At 41.9% G+C, this 20,419-nt stretch overlaps 2 protein-coding genes across 2 annotated transcripts in view; one reads left to right on the forward strand and one right to left on the reverse strand.

Annotated features, from left to right (window-relative positions):
- UBE2A (ubiquitin conjugating enzyme E2 A) overlaps positions 1–2,176 on the forward strand; it is an 81,014-nt gene extending 78,838 nt beyond the window's left edge. Inside the window, exons 7-8 of the mRNA XM_070606032.1 lie at positions 513–601; positions 877–2,176. Coding sequence (XP_070462133.1) covers positions 513–601; positions 877–1,005 — 218 coding nt within the window. The 3' untranslated portion in view covers positions 1,006–2,176. The remainder of the gene's footprint in view (positions 1–512; positions 602–876) is intronic.
- A 2,704-nt stretch (positions 2,177–4,880) lies between these two features.
- On the reverse strand, positions 4,881–18,919 carry NKRF (NFKB repressing factor). Its single transcript, XM_070606027.1, has 3 exons — positions 18,144–18,919; positions 8,932–9,062; positions 4,881–7,862 (listed from the first exon to the last, which is right to left on the reverse strand). The coding sequence occupies exons 1-3, from the start codon at positions 18,407–18,409 to the stop codon at positions 5,905–5,907; spliced, it is 2,355 nt and encodes a 784-aa protein (XP_070462128.1). The 5' UTR covers positions 18,410–18,919; the 3' UTR covers positions 4,881–5,904.
- Between the last annotated feature and the right edge of the window lie 1,500 nt (positions 18,920–20,419).

Consider the following 20,419-nt stretch of genomic DNA (forward strand, 5'->3'; position numbering starts at 1 on the left):
TGATTCTAACTTACATTTTGCTTTTTTTTCCTAGTAGTAAGCCTAGGACAGCTTGCCTTTTATTCAGGTTAATAAAGTATTTTCCAGGGTCTCGGGTATTTTTAGCTTCATGCCAAAATGAAACCTTGTGAACTCTGAGCTATCTTTTGTTACTTCAGATAGGAGATATAGTTCACAAATTTGGTGGAATGAATTTCCCACAAGTCTTTGGATGGGTAGGGACTCTGTTAGGAAACGTGTATGATTTCCTGGATAATACATCAGTCTTTTCAGAAGAATGAGCACTAAGTATCTTCCAGTTTTATACCGATTACATTTGACATTCTCTGATCATCCTGATTCTGTCACTAGTAATGATTATGACTCTTCGTTTTAGGAAGGGAACTGAGAAGCAGCTTAGGAATCTTTTCAAACCTCAAAGCCAAAGTATTCTTGACTATATTTGTCTTGACTACGATGTTAACATCTTAATGGTTTTGTTATGTTTAACATGCCTTCTTCTTTGCTCTTAGTCTATGCAGATGGTAGTATATGTCTGGACATACTTCAGAACCGTTGGAGTCCAACCTATGATGTGTCTTCCATTTTAACATCCATACAGGTGAATATTCCTTAATGTGACTAACTGTGGCCTTTGATATGTTTATATTAGCAATTGAATTGTTTTTGAAAGTCATAACTTAAGGTAAAAGGCCAGTCATTACGACCCAAACCCCCAGAAAACATATGTATTTGCCTAACCCCTAGCAGATTAATGTAACTCTAAGTTAGTATGCCAAGAGCAAATTTAGCTGTTTCTTAGGACAATTCAATTGTGTTTTGAATATATATATATATTGCATTGAGGAACTGACCTTTTACAAATTGTCTCTATAGTCTCTATTGGATGAACCCAATCCCAATAGTCCAGCAAACAGCCAGGCTGCTCAGCTGTACCAGGAGAACAAGCGGGAATATGAAAAACGTGTTTCTGCGATAGTAGAACAGAGCTGGCGTGATTGTTGACCCGGGTGCAGCAAAAGAAGAGGCTGGTCACAAGAAAAATATATATTGATGTGTTTGTCACCTTCCTATTCCTCAGTGTCATTACATTTACTTTATTAAAAGCAAAATAGCTGTTGTGCTGTTTCCATCTTCCCTTCCCAAGCTTTCCCTACCCCTTCTCCCCTCTCCTTGAACATCAGAAAACACCCTCTATGAGATCAAATGTACTGTACCTGGGTTACGTGCAAAAATTCCTAATGCTTAATTCCTTTTCTGTTGTCTCTCACCTCCAGTTTTAGGGCAGTATTGTGTTACTGTACTTCACACTGAGCTTTTAAAATGAATTGTTAGACAAGTGGTGCTTATGCGTAGCTTGATGACCAGGATGTTATTTTTAACAAAATGACTGCTGAAGTGTTTCATCCTGGCTGGTTCTTCACTTGTGTTGGAGTGAGCAGTGAATGTTTGGAATATGGCCTATAGAAAACAGGGAAACAAATCCATATAAACATCTATTTTGGAAGAGCAATGGAGCTAAAAATGCTATGATACTAAGATCTAACCAATATGAATTACAAGACGGTTGTTACTGGTAGGAAGGAGACTGTTAAAGGACTCGGCCAAAGGAGTGCAGCAATTGTAGTAACCAACACATCCTCTCCTTGCAAGAGTCACTGGGCACACCCACGCTAAGTTTCAGAATACCTAAGGCTTCTGGGTTTTTACTTTTTAAAGAGGTGTGGGAGCAGAGGAATGGAAACAATCATTAGTTTTTAAGCTAGGGAAGGTTGGAGATCCTTTAATCTTTTTAAAGGAGCAGTGCTACCCTAGATAAACTTACAATCCCCCATTGGTTTTTAGAGTTTTAATTAACTCACGGAAGGGAGCCTATCTGTGGGAAACTCTTTTCCACTCAAATCCTGAGTTAATGCTGCATGCTTTAGTTTTTCCTTCACTTTCAGTATTATAAGAACCTTACAGTCAACGTTTGCAATCTTTCTTTGGCTATCTATACGTTAGATAGACAGTACCTTTAAGTAGCAGAGTGGGACAAGCTTGTAAATGTTTTGTCTGATGTTCCATTGTCAACTTTTGTGCATTTATCACTCTTCTAAATCTAACTTTGCACAAGTAACCCATGTAAAAAATGTACATTTTTCAAAACTTGTAAATAAAAATAACCTTAAAAGTTTGTAGTCAAGGTATAATTATATTTTAGCTCAGTATGAACTTTTAGTATTAGCTTACTAGAATCTCATCTATTCAATTCCTCCCTTAAACATTATGGTAAAAGCAAAAATACAGATTCTGGAAGAGGGAAAAGAGAAGAGTAGATACTGTTGGAGAGGACATTTTTTTCTTTTCAGTCATAAGTGTTAGTTTTTTTTTTTACATTTTAACAGAATGTAAAGTATTCAGTAAAACAAAGTTACTTCAGCACATATTATGGTCAATCAAGGGAATGAAATTGTGGTAAGGGGAGAGAATAGACAAACGTGGATATTTACCAGCACCCTCAGAGCCTAAGATCTAACTTGGTGATCCTGAAATTCCATCTCTTAAAGCCCTAGCTTAAAAACAAAGAGCACCAAGCTACTATAAAATGGTATTTTTAGATCCATGTAAAGTTTGAAAGTACAGGTATCCTCAATCTTATCTTGTTTAAACAAAACTCTTCTCAGGAGAAACCTATCTCACTTTAAAGAGACAAGGACAGTGACTTTGTGGAAACTCGCACCTCTTTACTTGTTTGGGGCCTAAATGAAATGAAACTAAGTCCTTAAGGTGTACGTACCCCCTCACCCTTTAAGACATGCCACTGGAAGGAGCCTCAGTGCAGGGGAGTTCATTCTACACTGACCACCACATTAATTGGTTTGTTTCACCTAGGAGCAACACCTTTAAATGTGCTTAATATTTTCCCTCAAGTCCATGTCTGCGTCAAAGTAGAACCACACTCAACTGGTCTTTATTTGGTAGGTTAGTTTTACAGTAACTTTTTCATCCTACTGTGGCTGGGTCCCTTAGTGACACTGCTGATCATACTTGAAAAAATTTAAGGTGAGATCAGGTATGTGCAGATTTAATCATTTTTTTCTTCTGTACACCTCCTGAGAAACACTACTCCCAATCTCTTTCATGAGATAATCCTTTTAAAACCTTACAAGAGTCAACAAGCTGACCTCCCAAAGCATCACACCCATGTCAAAGGCACCACAAACCATTCGACTGTTTAATGCTAATTTGCCTTTTTTTTTTTTTACAGTTTTTTTACAAATGGCACAGGCTGCCCACATAGAATTATAGCAATAATTATAAAGTTAACTAAAACAGATTTGCGAGGTCCCTTTTCAAATGGCAGTCAGATTTGAACTTGAGTCTTCAATTCTGCACCTGCTGATGTGGGGAAGGGGGCATGACGGGACCAAAGCTGCAATTAGAGTCCTTTATTTAGGACCCATCTCCAGCTTCAGGGGTTACTCATAGCGAAGTGAACACATTGCATACTACTAAAAAAAGAAGCCCAACAGAATGCATGAAATTTCCATTCATTTTGCAATCAGAGGAGGGAAAAATCTAAAAAGCAGATCTGTGAGACTCAATGCTATGTCTGTAACTGAAAGCAGAGGAAATTCCTCAGCATAACATACTTAAGTCATTCAAATGAAACTGCTCACGTACCTGTACAGGTTTCATAGCAAGGTTACCGGGTCAAAAATGACTGCTATTTCAAAGAGAGGGAAAATAGAGGACCCAACAAAAAGGGGACAAAATAAAACAGCAACGTTGTCAGCAGCTTATTCTTGCTGAACCCATTTCTCAACATATTTTACTGTCGACTAGACTTAAGTGGCTTTGCCCTAATTCCACATCAATACCAAAGCTAATCTAAGAAGTTAGGAAATCTGGACCCTCAAATCCAGGAACCAAATTGGTGTATACTTGGCCCAATTATTTGGGAGTCTTCACTTAAGCACATTAATATTCTGTTCTGTTGAACTTACTTAAGCATTTACATGTAACATTTCCCTACTCCTCGCCCCGCCAAAAAAAACTATTTGGGGAAGAGAAGAGAAATGTAGAGAGAGAAATGAGTTTTCATACCCCTTAATCCCCAAAGCCACTCTCACCCAACAGAATCGAAGGCTGGCTTTTCTAACTCACTAATTGAACCATAGCTTCTCAAGGTTGGCATGACCCTTGTAAGCGACAAAAAAAAATCCTATAAAATCTAGAAACATTTTAGCTTAGTTCTCTTTGCCAGTGTTAAAACATTAAGTGCCAAAATAAAATACACACCTCATTTCTCCTCCCACCAACATTAGGAAAGGCCACACACACTAGGAAGAAAGATGGTTAGTGGAAAGCAAATACCACACACTGTGTTAATCACTGTAGGTGACTAAAATTTACACAGATCCAGGTGTAAAAGTTAACCTCTAAATTTTTAAAATATCTATTTCACTACAATGGACAGCTTCTTAATGTAAAATATAAAAAAGGGGAAAGGAAATTACTGTTTATTGTGGGCCAATTACATGAAGCGTGGTGCTAAATGCTTTAAGACACTGTAAACAATCTAATTGTTCTAAATATTTCACTGGCAGTATTTAACTATCAATATTAATATTCATCTGTGAATATTAATACTTGATTTATCTGACCAACACAAACAAAATCATGGAAAAGTAAAGAGCCTGAGATTTGGTTCCAGCCAGCATGTTGGTCCACAGGAAAAATGGGATGGGTGACTGCTTAGCTGTTCCTATCTGCCAAGTCATTGTGTTCACCCAGATGTGCTCTGGTGTTGAAATATTTTGTACAAACACCACCTCCCCTCTCCAGAGACCCAAAGTGTTGCTATTAGGCTACGGCCCAGAAAAAGCACACCACCGTTTTGATCAACTTCGGCTCCTTTTTATTCAGGAAGCAAACACTAATTCTTTTTATACATTTTTTTTTTTTACATTCCAGAAATAAGTGAAAATAGCAGTTTTAAATATGTTACAAAGTTGGCTTTTGGGGCCTAATAAGCTTTTTGAGAGAGGGACCAGCCAACTGACCTTCTCCTCAAAGCACCAATGTAGCTTCAGTCTTTTACCAAGCTCTACCACAGCTGTGGCCGTCTAGGATGTGCTGGACATCCAAACCGTGTGAAAGCTATAATGGAGAGTTGCTGTCAGCCTCTCTGCAAGGCACCAAGAACAAACGGTTCCAGCTTCCTTTCTTCAGATTGAATCAAAGTTTCTGAAACTTTTCAATTGCTCTCTCAAGTAGTGCTCTCTCAGCATGAAGACTAGGATTTGTTAAAACTCGTATATCACAAGATACAGTAAGTCACTTCCAATATTCTGGAAACCACATGGTAGAAGTTATAAATAAATGAACACTAAAATTACTTTAAGAAAGTTTTACATCATTTAGTTGGTAAGGACATGTACACATACAGCACAATTTACTGTTAAACATTCTATAACTGGCTTCACACAAAGATGAAAATAGGTAATACAAAATGATCTGACATTTTCGGTAAGTCTGGAATTAAGACTGCAGTTTTATTGTCGTCAATGTCAACCTTACATATTGTTGCAGATTGCTGTGCTGTGCCCTTTAAAATGGGAATTCCTTTCTCGGGGTGAAATCCCGTTTGGATATGTGTTCCTGCTTTGTACACACTACTAAAATTCGAGGGACACAGCATATCAAAGACACAAACAGTAACTGCACAATATCATCTGCTGGATTAAGCTAATACAAGTGGACAGAATTCTTCAGCTTCCAATACCTAATAAAGCACTATATGAAATGAACAAGGTGAAACATCTTAAGAATGAATATACTCTGCAACCAGAACATGTAGCATTTCATCAATTCACAAATCTGCCTCATTAGGCATTTACAAAATAAATTAGTAAGATCTCAATTTGCTTGAGGCATCACAAGCTCGTAATGCCCCACTTGGCCTTCCTGTTTGAGCTGATCTAGCAGGTCTTCCTTCCGTCTTTTTCTACCTACTACCAGGTACCTGTCATGGCCTACCCCATGAGACTTACTCTTAAGACCATACTTCTGGGCAATCTGATGTATCTGCTTCCGCTCATCATTAGTCAGCTCTGTAGAGAAAGTCAAATCCGTGTGGCTCTCGGAGCGGGCGTAGTTTCTGATAATCTGTTCAATATCTCTCTTGGCAATTTTATTTACCCTCTCTACATCAAGACCAAGCCCTTCCCGCTTATGTTGCTCTTTCACGGAGATGGGCTCCCGGATACCCTCGCCAGATTTACCTAAACCGCCACCCGTCCAACCCATCTTTCTCAGCAGCTGATTTCCTATGTTATCTTCTTTGATTTGTTGTTTGTAAGCCTCCTCTGCTGAGCGGCCCTGAATTTCATTTCTTGAAATCACATCTTCAATAGCTCCTTTCTTCAAGTTGTTAATGACAGTCGGCTGGGTCTTTTTGAGAGTTTTTACAGCTTCCCCAGCAGCTTCATATTTGACAGTTTTCTTTACCCCAACTGCTTCTGCAATTACTTCACTCTCTAGAATCACCTTGCATTTCCATCGGAGGCCTGTCATCCTTTCATAGACGTATTCAACTGTCATTCGGTTAAACTGAGCTGTGTCGTTCAGCGTGCAGACAGGATTTGAAGAATTCTCATAAACGACAAGATCCTTAATATCTTTCTTCTTTCCAGATCCCCTGGGTGAAGAGCCTGTTTGGCACTGTGAACTTTTGACAGATGGGTAAGTGGGTTGTGTTTTTTGAAGGATTTTCAAAGCCTCATCAGCAGCTGCATGTTTACTCGTTTTTTTGGTTCCGTAACCTTCAGCTAAGCAGTGATCTTGCAAAAACACTCGACAACGCCATGTGCGATTTGGCATCATCTCATATTTGTATTCAACTGACATTTTGTTGTATGAGGCAGAATTGTTAAGGATACCAATTGCATCATTTGCATTTTCTGTAAGAACAAAATTGGTCCAGTGTTTGGCGGAAGCATTAAAAATCGGCTGCCCAGAAGCATCTTTAGCTAGCACCACCAGCTCTTCTGGTGGTTTCAGAGCTGGAGGAAATTCATATGAAGGCATGCCAATCTGACACACCACAAGGTCCTCTCCAATTGTGTGCTTGAATTTCCGTCGGACAACCCTCACTTCAATACGTTTCTGCAAGAGTTTTACGGCTAGCTCAGTAGCTCGATCCCTGGACCCATTCTTGCTGCCAGCATAACCTGTAGTTAAGTAGATATTTTGGCATCTAACTTCACAAGCATAACCATCTGTTAGAAGTTTTTTATTTTTGGGGATGTCAGCAGGAGGAATTTCTTTTAAAGGAGCATATATATACTCAGGATTTGTCTTACATGCCTGAATACAACGAGTTAACATATATGTATAATTAATCTTATCAGAACCAGAAGTCATCTCTGGATTAGAAAGGTTCTTCCAGATAGTCGCTGTTAATTTTTCAATAAAATACTGCTTCTCAGCTACCACTGACTCAGGAAATGTCTGTGATGGTGGAGGCTCAGGAGCTGACTGAGAGTTTGCCTGCTGTGATGTGCTGCTGGGGGCAGGGTTCCCACTGTCAAAATACATGTTGGCTGTCACAGGCTGGTCTTTTGTGAAAATAAATCCTGATGAATCACAATATTGAGAATTCCCATCTTGTACACTGAAAGAGTCTTGAGTGTAATCTTGGTAGATGTCTCTCGGCATGCTGGCAAAATGTGTTTGTTCATTTGCCTCTTTTGTTTGAGGGCCATAAGGATCTTCCTGTCTTTCATCTTTTGAACTACTAGCTACAAAATGTACAGGCTCAAAACGAGGTCTCGCATGGAATTTGGAACCGGCTTGCTTTTTAGGAGGATTTTGACCTATAGAATGAGTGAAATTTACAATTCATTAAAAAGGGAATATTTCAAAAGAACCAAGCAGGAAAATAGTACCAACCATATTATTTGCAAGCTGCATTGTTGGTACAAGATACTTCCCATCACAAAAACGTCAGGTCATTTGGGTGAAGGGACTCACTATCAATGTAAGATTCCAGCATAAGACGGGATGCTCCCTGTCCTTCCGTGTGTAAGGGAAGAGACCTGATAGAAATCATGCCATTGCATCAAGTATGCAGGTCACCACCACACATGACTGGTAGGTGCTTTCGTATCTAATGAGTTATAAGCACAGGTGAAGTGTACCGAGTAAGAGGTTGTTCCAGTACAATCTCTTACCACCTGTGCTGAAGAGCTCCCTTCTTAAGGATTGCAAATGGAAGAGATGGCTCTAACGCAACAGAGATGATAACCAGAGGCATTTACAAAGTTGCTCTCTTTTGTATCAGAGGTGAGTGACTCTGTGCTGGTGCTATGTATAGTTGCGACTAAAAATCAAATAAAAGTAATTATCAAAAGATCCCAAAGGTTTTCAACTTCCAAATCTTAGCTCTGACCTATTCTGCACAAAACGTGTTTGCTATATTTTATTTCTAGAACAAACAACAGCTGGAAACTAATGATTTATGGAGGACATCAAACTTAAAGCTTTGGAAGAACTCTCTGTCAAGACTATGGCCGACACTAGAGCTTCCTCCCTCTAACACTGGTCAGTAGAAAGCTGGTCCACCTTGGACCCATCCAAGAGGATTTAGTCACTTAGATGTGCAAATGATCAGAGTATAAGGCTGTTCTATTTAGAGGGAGGTTCCATGGCATGGACTTCAAGGACGGCATTATAGTGTGACTGCAATAACCTTAGTTTTCAGTTCTATTTAGCATCCTCAAAAAAAAAAAAATCATACATAACTAAAAGTTAAAACTCTTCTACATCTGTGTAAGATCCAATGTTACCAATGTTATTTAAAATCATATACGACACTCAAATCGTTAAAAAAAAAAAGCCGCGTTGTTTCTTCAAATTCCACCTTCCAGAAACAAGTATACTCACCATCGCATGTGGAGAGGTGGCGTTTCTGACCCTTGGAAGGTTTGGACAGCATCAGGTCATAGGAAGGCATCTCCCCAATATCAATACCTTCAGCCATTTGGAGAATCTTTTCCATCAAGCGTGGGCTGTACCTATTTAAAATTAATATAACCTACAGTTAAAACAGATAAGAATGTAGTTTTAACAAAAGCTTCTAAATGAACCAATCTTATAATTGCTCCCATAGGATGTTATCAACAGAGTGTCTTGGCTATAAAGCTGAAGAATCCGCCCTAAGATACTCAGCTATCAAATGAGTAATCATGTTACAGTCACTAGAAGACATACAAACATAAAATCAAGAAATGTAAGTGAAGACTTTATCTTTAATTTGAATTGAAAGTAGCTGTATAAACTCGTGATATATTTTCCTGTAGTATATGCATACTATAGGTAACTAATTACATTTATATATTCATAAAAGTACTAAGAGTGTTAAGAGCTGCTGGGTTGTTAACGTCCAGATTGTGGTCTCCATCATTTTTTGTGAAAAGCAATCAGAGTCCTTAGAGAAATGGCTGATTCCAAGTCTGGAGCAGGAAATGCATAAGATGAACCCAGGAGACATTCTTGTGCCCGGAAACAAGGAAGCTGTCAAAGACTTCAGGAGTTGTGTCAAATGGACTCAGAACCCAATCTGAATAGACTCCTACTGGCAAAGTGAGCCAACTTGAGTATCAATAAGAACAGTAACTGCAGTGGATTGAGACACATCAAATACATTAAAAACCCAGTGGTTTATAACGATACTTACAAACTCATTATTGGTCACCTTTGGAGGATGGTAGGGAGTCATTATTCCAAAAAAGGGAATATTAAAAGAAGAAAGTAAGCATTTATCTGGAATTTTTCTGTACAAATTGTAGCTGAGAGCAACTAAAGAGCTGATGAGGAAAAATCTCTTTTACAGAAGCATTCCAAGTAATAAATGAAGGAATGATAGACTACTACCATTTTGCAACCCATAAGAGATAATAAATGATCATCAATGGCTGCCAAGCCTATCAGGTGAAAAGTTGATGGGGAAGAGCCCAGAAACAGACCCACACAAACATGCTCAACTGATTGTTGACAGAGCTGCAAAAGCAATTCAATGGAGGAAGGACACCCTCTTCAAGAAACGGTGCTGGAGCAAGTGGGCATCCACAGGCAAAAAAAAAAAAACACCACAAACCAGCCCCTCCAACCTAAACCTCATACAAAACTGAATTCAAAATGCACCACGGACCTAAATGTAAAACTATAAAACTTTTACAAAAAAACAGGAGAAAATCTTCAGGATCTAGGACTAGGCAAATAATTTTTATACTCAACACCAAAACATGACCTATAAAAAAAATTGATAAAATGGACTTCATCGAAATTAAAACTTTTCCTCTCAAAAGACCTTGTGAAAAGGAAGAAAAGACAAGCTACAAACTAGGAGAAATGTTTGCAAACCACATACCTGACAAAAACTAGTATCTAGTATAAAGATCTCTCAAAACACAAGAGTAAAAAGGTGTATCATTAGGGGCCGGCCTGGTGGTGTAGCTGGTTAAGTTCACATGCTCTGCTTCGGCGGCCCAGGCTTCACCAGTTCGGATCCCGGGCATGGACCTGTGCACCGCTTATCAACCATGCGGTGGCAGACATCCCATATATAAAGTAGAAGATGGGCACAGATTTTAGCTCAGGGCCAATCTTCCTCAGCAAAAAATAAAAATTAAAAAAAAAGGAGGATTGGTGGTGGATGTTAGCTCAGGGCTAATCTTCCTCAAAAAAAAATGTATCATATTAAGAAATGAACAAAAGACATGAACAGAACATTTCACCAACGAGGATATACAAATTGCAAATAAGCACATGAAAAGATGTTCAACGTCATTAGCTACCAGAGAAATGCAATTTAAAACCAGAATGAGATATCACTACACACCCTCAGAACAGCTAAAACAAAAAGCAGTGACAACACCAAATGCTGGGGAGGGTGTGGGGAAACTGGATCACTCACATATTGCTGGGGGCAATATAAAATGGTATGGCCACTCTGGAAAACAACTTGGAAGCTTCTTATAAAATTAAACACGCAATTACCACATGACCCGGCAATTGCACCTTTGGGCGTTTATTTCAGAGAAATGAAAACTTATGTTCATACAGAAACCTGTATACGAATGTTCACAGCAGCTTTATTTGTATCAGTCCCAAACTGCAATCAGCCCAGATGTCCTTCAACAGGTGAATGGTCAAACCCTGGTACATACACACCACGGAACACTACTCAGCAATAAAAAGGCATAAACTACTGATATGTGCAGTACTGCGTATGAGTGGGAGGGAAATGGATGTGGTTTTAAAAGAACAATGTGAAGGATCCTTGTGGTACTGAAACTGTTCAATATCTTGACTGTAGTAGTGGGCACACAAGCTACACGTGATAAATTGTATAGAACGCACACGCGCGCGCACACACACACACACACACACACACCCCTAATAAGCACTAGTAAAACCGGGGGAATGTGAATATAACCAAGGGATTGTAACAATGTCATTATCCTGGTTATGATATTACACAATTTTACAAAATGTCATCATGAGGGAACTGGGTAAAGAGTACAGGATGTCTCTTTGTATTATTTCCTACAACTGCACGTGACTCTACAATTATCTCAATAAAAATTTCTATTAAAAAAGATGATGGGGAGGGGCTGGCCCCGTGGCCGAGTGGTTAAGTTCGCGCGCTCTGCTGCAGGCGGCCCAGTGTTTCGTTGGTTCGAATCCTGGGCGCGGACATGGCACTGCTCATCAAACCACGCTGAGGCAGCGTCCCACATGCCACAACTAGAAGGACCCACAACGAAGAATATACAACCATGTACCGGGGGGCTTTGGGGAGAAAAAAGGAAAAAATAAAATCTTTAAAAAAAAATGATGATGGGGAACTTTATATAATCTTATACTATCACCAAAAATGGGACAACCAGACATATGCCCCCTGATGTCATACAGGACATACAAAGCACTAGTATTCTTGCCCTCCAAATAACTGAACCTGAACCTGAGCCGCTAACTCCCAGAATGTTAACCACCACAAGAATATAGCTAGCCAAATCCAGAATGAAGGAAACACTGTGTGACAGCCCAATTTCTTTACCCAATAAATAGCATGGAAATCAAAGGAGAGGGGAACAGTTACAGGTTAAAGGAGACAGACCAATCAAATGCAACGTGTGGACCTTGTTTGGATCATAAATCAAACAAACCAACTGTAAAAAGACATCTTGAAACAAATGGAGAAAACTGAACATGGACTAGGCATTGGATGAAATTACTAATTTTGTTAAATGTGAATAAAGGTATTATGACTTTTTTCTTAAGATTTTATTTTTCCTTCTTCTCCCCAAAGCCGCCCAGTACATAGCTGCATAATTTAGTTGTGGGTCCTTCTAGTTGTGGCATGTGGGACACCGCCCCAGCATGGCTTGATGAGTGGGGCCATGTCCGCACCCAGGATCCAAACCAGCGAAACCCTGGGCCGCCGAAGCTGAGGGCGCGAACTTAACCACTCAGCCACGGGGCCAGCCCCCATGACTGTTTTTTAAAATTTTTGTCTGGTACAGATACATACTGAAGTATTCACAGGTGAAATGAAGTCAAGACTTTAATATACTCCACACTACGTCCCACAAAAAACTGGGGGCAGAATAGATGAAACGAGAAGCGTAGCATGACAGACTGTTGGTAACTGCTGAAGTCAAGTGATGGGTACAAGGGTGTTCATGAAACCCTTCTACTTTTGTGTGTGTTTGATTTTTCCATAATAAAAAGCTTTAAAACATACAATTTTAAAAAGGGCTCCTTATGAAGTAGATTGGTTGCTTGAGAGAGAGCGTTTTACTACAGGGAAACAAAAATATGGGCTCAAGTGAAGTTTTTGTTATCATGGGGATGTACTCACCCTTCCTACCTTCAGAGCCTTTCCCGGCCTATGACCAAGAAAGAGACTCCTGGTGGCACTTGGGAAGAAAGTTCTGAAAATGAGTAACTATCATACCTTTACATGAATAGGTTCTGAACTTGAAGGAGGGTAACACTTTCCATTTTGGGCACAGTAGATTCCACACCCATCAGATGTCTTTCCTTACAAAGCAAAGAAGTCAAGACATGGTAGCCTTCATTGCAGGTTACCGAGCCTGGTTGGAACCTGCGCTCCCCACTGATAATTGCTACTGCTGCCGCTGACACCAGTATTTAAACTCCAAGAGTAATTTTATTTTCATTTACTCTTATCTAAACATCAGAAGGTGTAGCCTAAAACATCATACATTCTATATATCACTTCCATTCAGATTTGGGTGTCCCATCTCCAAGCATAAGATGAAAACAAGATTATGAAAATGAGATGAACTCTACAAATCTTAAACTGGCGATGCCACTCTTGCTACCAAAATTGGTACTACAACCAAGCCACTCAACCTTAATTCCTGTCAAAATTCTCCAGACCTTCAATTACAGCCTGATTCCAAATATGGTGTACAACTGTGAATGGCATGTATGTCAGACATACAGTGTGTGTGAATGAGGCATTTGGGGTTCACTCCATTCATACTCACTTTTCTCCCAGGTTTCTTCCAGCATTAGTAATGATTATACCTACGTACTGTTCTCCATTCATTACATCTGCGACAAAATTCAGCATCACCCATAGGCTATAAAAATAAACCTTTGCGTAGGTTGCCAGCACAGTCAGCTTCTCAGTCCTTTATTAGGAAGTATTAATACTGAAGAAGTCCAACCAGCTCAAACAATAAGGGAAAAGACCGTACAGCACCCAACGCTTGACTATTCAAAGAACAATGCAAATAGTATAATCTAGAATCTTTAATAAGATCATTAGGATTTCATTCAAAATTCTAAAATTCTCCAGAGAACAGCAATCGAGGGATAAAGAAGTGGTTCCACATTTTTGAATTAAGCCAAGGCAGTAAAGCTTTCATTGCTCAGTCTTCTGTACTGTGGTTTTTCGTACTGGATTTAAAAGTAAGCTTTACTCCAGAAATTTTAGAGACTCCTCCAGGAAAAGCACCCACAAATCCCACCACTGATAACCTCAGTAACATTTTGGGGTTTGCCTTTTACTATGCTTTCCATATCCCACCCTCCCCCCAAAAATCACCATTGGATCATCAATGTTGATTTGTAATCTGGTGGAGGTTTTTTTGGTTTTTAATTTACTATATCATAAGCTTTTTCTCCATGTCATTACCACATGAAATTCAATGGCTGTACAGTATCTACCTTATGGAGAAGCATGATGTAAAGTACATCATTCATGAGCTGGTGACTGATGCACTCTACCTACTGTGTGCAAAGATGGTTGCACAGCGTGAGCCCAGCCGGCACCTACCTTCCAAACACCAGTCTCACGTCAACAAGGAAGAGAAGGGGCAAATAATCACGGTGGCAAAGCTGGTTTCATCTTAAGATATATTTTCCCGATTAACTACTATGTCATCAAAGATCAAGAGGCCAGGATTCTGCTTCTAATCCTATTGATGAAGAATGACTGGAAAACTCAATGCTCCAGTTAACCAAACATTCTGCTTTATTAAATATATCTACAATTTTTTTTTTAAAGATTGGCACCTGAGCTAACAACTATTGCCAATCTTTTTTTTTTCCCGCTTTATCTCCCCAAATCCCCCTGGTACATAGTTGTATATCTTAGTTGCAGGTCCTTCTAGTTGTGGCATGTGGGACGCCACCTCAACGTGGCCTGACGAGCAGTGCCATGTCAGCGCCCAGGATCCAAACTGGCGAAACCCTGGGCCGCCACAGCAGAGCGCACAAACTTAACCACTCGGCCACGGGGCCAGCCCCCAATATATCTACAATTTTTAAGTAAAAATTGCACAGTCCCCTGGGCATTCGTGTGAACAATTATGTAAGTGCTATAGATGTAGTTGATTAGAAGACGATACTAACTTTTCATTAGCCACAAGATATATCTTAGAAATGGCTTGCGGAAAAAAATTCTTGACAGGTAGTTTACTTTTGTGAAATAGACAAATCAAAAGTGAAGAGAAATAATTTCAGCTATTTGAGTTTTCTGGTTGCCTAGACTGTGAGGGAAAAAAATGATGAGAAAGCAGATTGGACAACACTGCTTTATTCGATCCTATAAAGCAACGGTTCTCATAGTGTAGACCCTGGAGCAGCATGACCTGATCATCATAATCACCTGGGAACTTGTCAGAAATGCAAATTCTGGGGTCCCACCTCAGACCTACTGAATCAGAAACCCTGGGAGTGCGGCCCAGCAATCTGTGTTTTAACAAGCCTAACAGGTGATTCTGATGCTTGCTTAAGTTTGAGAACCACTGTTTGAAGTCCAGAAGATATTCAAACTTGTTCCGTGAAAATGGCCATTGTCACAAGGAATGAAATGTGTGGTTTGCCTCCCTGCACATCTGAGCTCCTCCTGGCTTGGTCTTATGATCAAGGAGTTTTCAAAGACATCCTTGACCTAGGAGTTATTGCAATCCCAACTAAAAGAGCACACAGCAAGTCCTGCTAGTGGGGAAAAAAGTGCAGAGTTCCCTTCTTGCTATCATTCACAATTTCTTCTAAAAGTCAAAAGATGAGCCTTGAGCAACAAGTTAATAACTTAAGTTTAGAATGGACTGTTTCACCATGTATTCTGCAGTTCCCATGAGAGAAAAGAAGGGTCTTTTGTCACAGCCAGAGAACACGAGCTCTGCCAGCATCAACGTTAAGAAGTACTGGAGGGGCTGGCCCCGTGGCCAAGTGGTTAGGTTCGCGTGCCCCGCTTCAGCGGCCCAGGGTTTCGTCGGTTCGGATCCTGGGTGCGGACATGGCACCGCTCATCAGGCCACGCTGAGGTGGCATTCCACATGCCACAACTAGAAGGACCCACAACTAAAAATGTGCAACTATGTACCGGGGGCCTTTGGGGAGAAAAAGGAAAAATAAAATCTCTAAAAAAAAAAAGAAGTACGGGAATATAGATTTTACCCACCTGAAGATGACAGCTACACAAAGTCTGCCTAAAGTGGAAGAGTGCACTTGGTCCCTAGCTTCCAAGATTCTTTATCGCCTTTTCTCTTTCTCCTGTATCTAAGTTATCAGATATAATGCAAACAGTACTTTTCAGTTACGCTATTTGATAAGTGACTTTCAGCAATTCTTGTATTGACTGAACTGACTTAACTACAACGTAACATGATGACTATACATACACACACACACACACACACACACACACTATACACAGATGTGCTTGGATGAGTGCACACACACACAAAATGCCCTGGATGGTTGAGCTTTTAACACTGACCACCACTGGCCTGCTTTGTGTGTTTTAATGCCCTAGTTATGTACAAGGCTGCTGTTCTTGGAATGAAATCCTGAGATATAATAATGATGTGGCTTGTGTTAGTTACTTGCTTTCACTCCTGGTCCATCCTTCCCAAATATAGCAGCTGTGTCTCAGTGGAAAGAGCATTAGAAGACCTGGGTCCTAGCCCTAACTGTGGGACCTTGGAAAAGTCACTTAACTTCTTGGCCTCCATTGATTTAGCTGTAAAAATGAGACACCACCTAATTCCCAAGGGTGGTGTATTAAGTGAGATACACTTTTGTACACCAAAAAGCTATATTCATGCGTTCACTCCACACATATTTACTGAGTGGCTATTATGCAGAAGGCTCTCTTCTAGGCACTGAGGATAAAAGTGTGAACAAGAAAGCAAAAACCTTTTTCCCAAAGGAGTTTACATTCTAGTGGGAAGGTAAGATTTATTAACACAAAGGATGGTTATTCTCCCCCATGTAAGATTTTTTTTAGGATTCAGATTCCCCATGGATATTCCTTATGTGATATTAAGGAGACCTATGATTATAGGATAAAGTTACCTTTTCAACTGCAAGAACAATATTGTTAAGTGAAGGTCGATTAGATTTATCTGACTTGATTAATAACTGAGGTTTCCCCAGTTGTAACCAGTTCCTCCAGTGAAATAATCCTTATCTCTGGAGGCAGAAATTACACTAGAGAAGATAGGGAAAAAAATTTGTGATGAGAGCAAAGCAAAGTATCACACTGCATGCTGTGTTCAATAAATATGAGTAGGAGTGGCCAATCTTATTTTTCTGTATCTGTTACACTCATTCCTGGAACCGAATTGGCTGAATTTGACCTGATCGTTTTCCAGAATTTCTCATTCTTCCTAATAAAGAATTCACCATGAGGCAGGAGTGTCAAAAAAAGAAGCCTCTCAGTCTGTTAAAGGAATGATTAGTGTAGTATAGGACCGATTTGGGGGTTCTGAAGGACAGAAGTCCAAGTAGTCTGTTTTTTGAAAAAAAGAATGCGTTGGAACCATACTGCAGTCTCCATTGAATGCAAGGAGCTTTCCAAGAGGCCTGTTCAGAATGCACACCAGGTTCTGGGAAAGAGGGGAAAAACACACACACACACCTGAAACCTCACCCAGAGGCCAAATGTTAACCCTTCTGATCACATTTAAGGTGAGAGGAGGGCAATCCATTTTCACAGCAGATATATCCATTTCTTTGTTTGCGCCCAGACACATTATGCGCAAATCTACAAGCAAGGCGGACCCTGCGCCGAGAGACCTCATACAAACCGCCTCCCCAGGAGAAGACAGTAAAACCCAGCTAGGGAGACTGGTGGTGTTTTATTTAATGGGGACAGAAAGAGAGTGGTCAGGAGGAGACTAGGATTAGAACCGCAGGGTCCCCTCCCCTCCCCTCGCAGACCCTCGCAGACCCGACTGTCGAATATTCTCTGCGGATACCGCATCCTTGGAAGGTCCTACGCAGGTCCGAGGTTCTGCTATTCGTCATTTCCCACGCCTTCCAAAACCATCACCACAATGACCAGCTCTCAACAATCCTCTTCCAGGCGCTGCTTTATCTCCATCCCTGGTCCTGGAGGGGCCGCTCCCGCGATCCCTGCACCCTTCTTGCTCTTCTGTCACCCCCTGCCACCTCGCTTGGCCAACCCCCCAGCCCCCAGGCCAATAGTGAGCCCTCTGGTGTCCTCCAACATCTCCAAATCCCCAGCCTCTGAGCCCTCATCCGTACCCCGCCCCCATCCCCATCCCCTACCCCGGTCCCTACCCGGACCTTCCCATCTTCCTCACCTGCAGCCCAGGAAAACGTGGTTGGTCCAGGCGGCGGAGAGCGCGAGGAGCTGGTCGAGGGCAGCCCCGGGATAGCTGTGCAGGTGCCGACAGATGAAGCTGCGCCGCAGAGCCCACTGCCAGTCACTTTCGTGGCTATAGCGCCACTGCTCCAGCACTGGCTCGGGCGGGGGCGGCGGGAGGGGCGGCAGCGGCGGCGGCGGGAGGGGGGGCAGCGGCGGCGGCGACAGGAAGTCGCCCCCCAACAGCAGACGTCCGCCAGCCATCTTCTCCGCCCCCAAGCAGGGACCCCAGGGATGAAGCCAACTACTGACCAGGAGCGAGCGGGAACGGGGGTCGGTGGGAGGGGCCGGGTGAGGAGGGGCGCGCCAAGGCGCAAGGACCAACTCTCAGGGGACCGGCGTGTGTGCGTGAGGGGCGAGCGGCAGAAGGGAAGGGCGAGCACTAGCTCGGTCCCGACGCCGGGGAGCACGCCCGCTGCACTCCTCCAACTCGTGGAGGAACAGGAGGAGGGCGCCCGCCGCAGTCCCACGCGCGCCGGGGAGGCCGGGCCGGGCCCCGCACGCCGCGCCCCCAGCGACCTGCAGCCCCACGCACTGCGCGGGGAGAGAAGAAGAAAAAGACACCGGCACGCTGGGCTCCCCCTCCTCTGGGCGCTAGCCTACCTACCCGCGTGCGGCCCCGAGGTTGTGAGGCCAGTGCGCGTGCGCCGCGCCTGTTCCCTAACTTCGAAATCCCGTCGCCGAATCTCGCGAGACCTACATTTTCTCTCTTCTGCCGACGACGGGCGTTTGACGCACTACGGTCACAAGCGGAGGGCGGGGACTCCGGGAAGGGAATTTTGGAAGGTTCTCTGAGGTTCGGGAACTTGATTCCGTTAAATCCCTGGAAGGCGCCCTCAGATGATCGTTGGCAGCAAGGGCTGGCCTGACGCTTCTTACTGGGTTTCTGAGCTGTGCGACGGTGGGACCGTGTTCTTTGGGCGGGACTTAAGTTTGGAATGGATTTTATACTTTTTAAAAAAATTTCGGCTCTCCAAGGCGCCTATTCTTCAGAGAGTAGCGTGAAAAGCTCTGTGCGTCGTGCATCATTAGCTTTGTATTTTATTGTGAAAACATAGGAAAAATGAATGACTTGCAAAGAAAATCATGCACAGGACCACTTCTCAAGTCAACCACTTTTATCGTCCTTACTCCATTCCAATTACTGACAAATACAGACACCATACTTACACAGTTCTGATCACGATTGCAAATACTTCTGTATTTCCTGTCAATCAATTTAAAACATGCAAAATATTATAAAATACAAAAGGGGCGCCCAAAAGAGGGTTAAAAGCTGCATAGCAGCAAATGGCTAAATCACTCTTTAGCTCCAGCGGTGGATCTGCTCCAGCCACTTCGCTCAACCCCTATCTGCCAGCCTATGCTGTTAAAAATAGCTGATCAATGAGTGTCTGTCAGCGGGAATTTACACGGCACCTATTGTTTGCTCAGTATAGTAAGGATACAAAGGAAAAAGAAACTGGGTCTTCTCTATTGTCCCAGAACTGATTATAATCTTGGTGAGAGAAATAGTCCTGCATAGAACTCAATGTCCCACCGGCAGCAGGACCATTGGATGAGGTGACTTTGACCCACTGCCCTCTTTCACTCTTTAATGACATATTTCTCTTTATATGGCACATCTTATGTGTAGGGGTGTATTGGACTGAGAAGAGCAGAAGATAACAGCACTTTTCACACCGTTTCCTAATGATTTATTTCCTCTCTCCCATTACACCGGGTGTGCTTTGTCTTTGACTCTAGAGATGGTAGGCATTCATGTTTATTGAAGTAATGGTAGTCTTTGAACTGTCACATCAAAGAACACGATAGTAGGAAGGAAGCCTAGAGATCATAAAGTCATCATTGTATGAGTGAGAAAAATAAGTCCGGAGAGGTGAAGTGCCTTGCTGAAGGCTGTGGAGACTGTTTGTGGCAAAGCTGAGATTAGACTGCGGGTCCCCTGGCTCTTCATCCAGTGCTCCCCCAGTCATTTGCCGCCGTATTGCCCTGTTTTATTTATTTTCTTCACAGCATGTATCACCTTTTGAACTTTTTTTTATACTTTGCCCCCCCCAAGTGTCAGCTCCATGAGAACAGGGAACACATGTATCTTGCTTTTAGTACCTACACCTGGCTCCTGTAGGCAGTCCATAGGTACTTGTTGAATTAAATAAATGATTGAATCGATGCAGTCTCTTCCCATTGTCCCAACCTTGTGAAATTCATTTT

Source organism: Equus przewalskii, chromosome X, assembly GCF_037783145.1.
Source record: "Equus przewalskii isolate Varuska chromosome X, EquPr2, whole genome shotgun sequence".
NCBI lineage: Eukaryota > Metazoa > Chordata > Mammalia > Perissodactyla > Equidae > Equus > Equus przewalskii.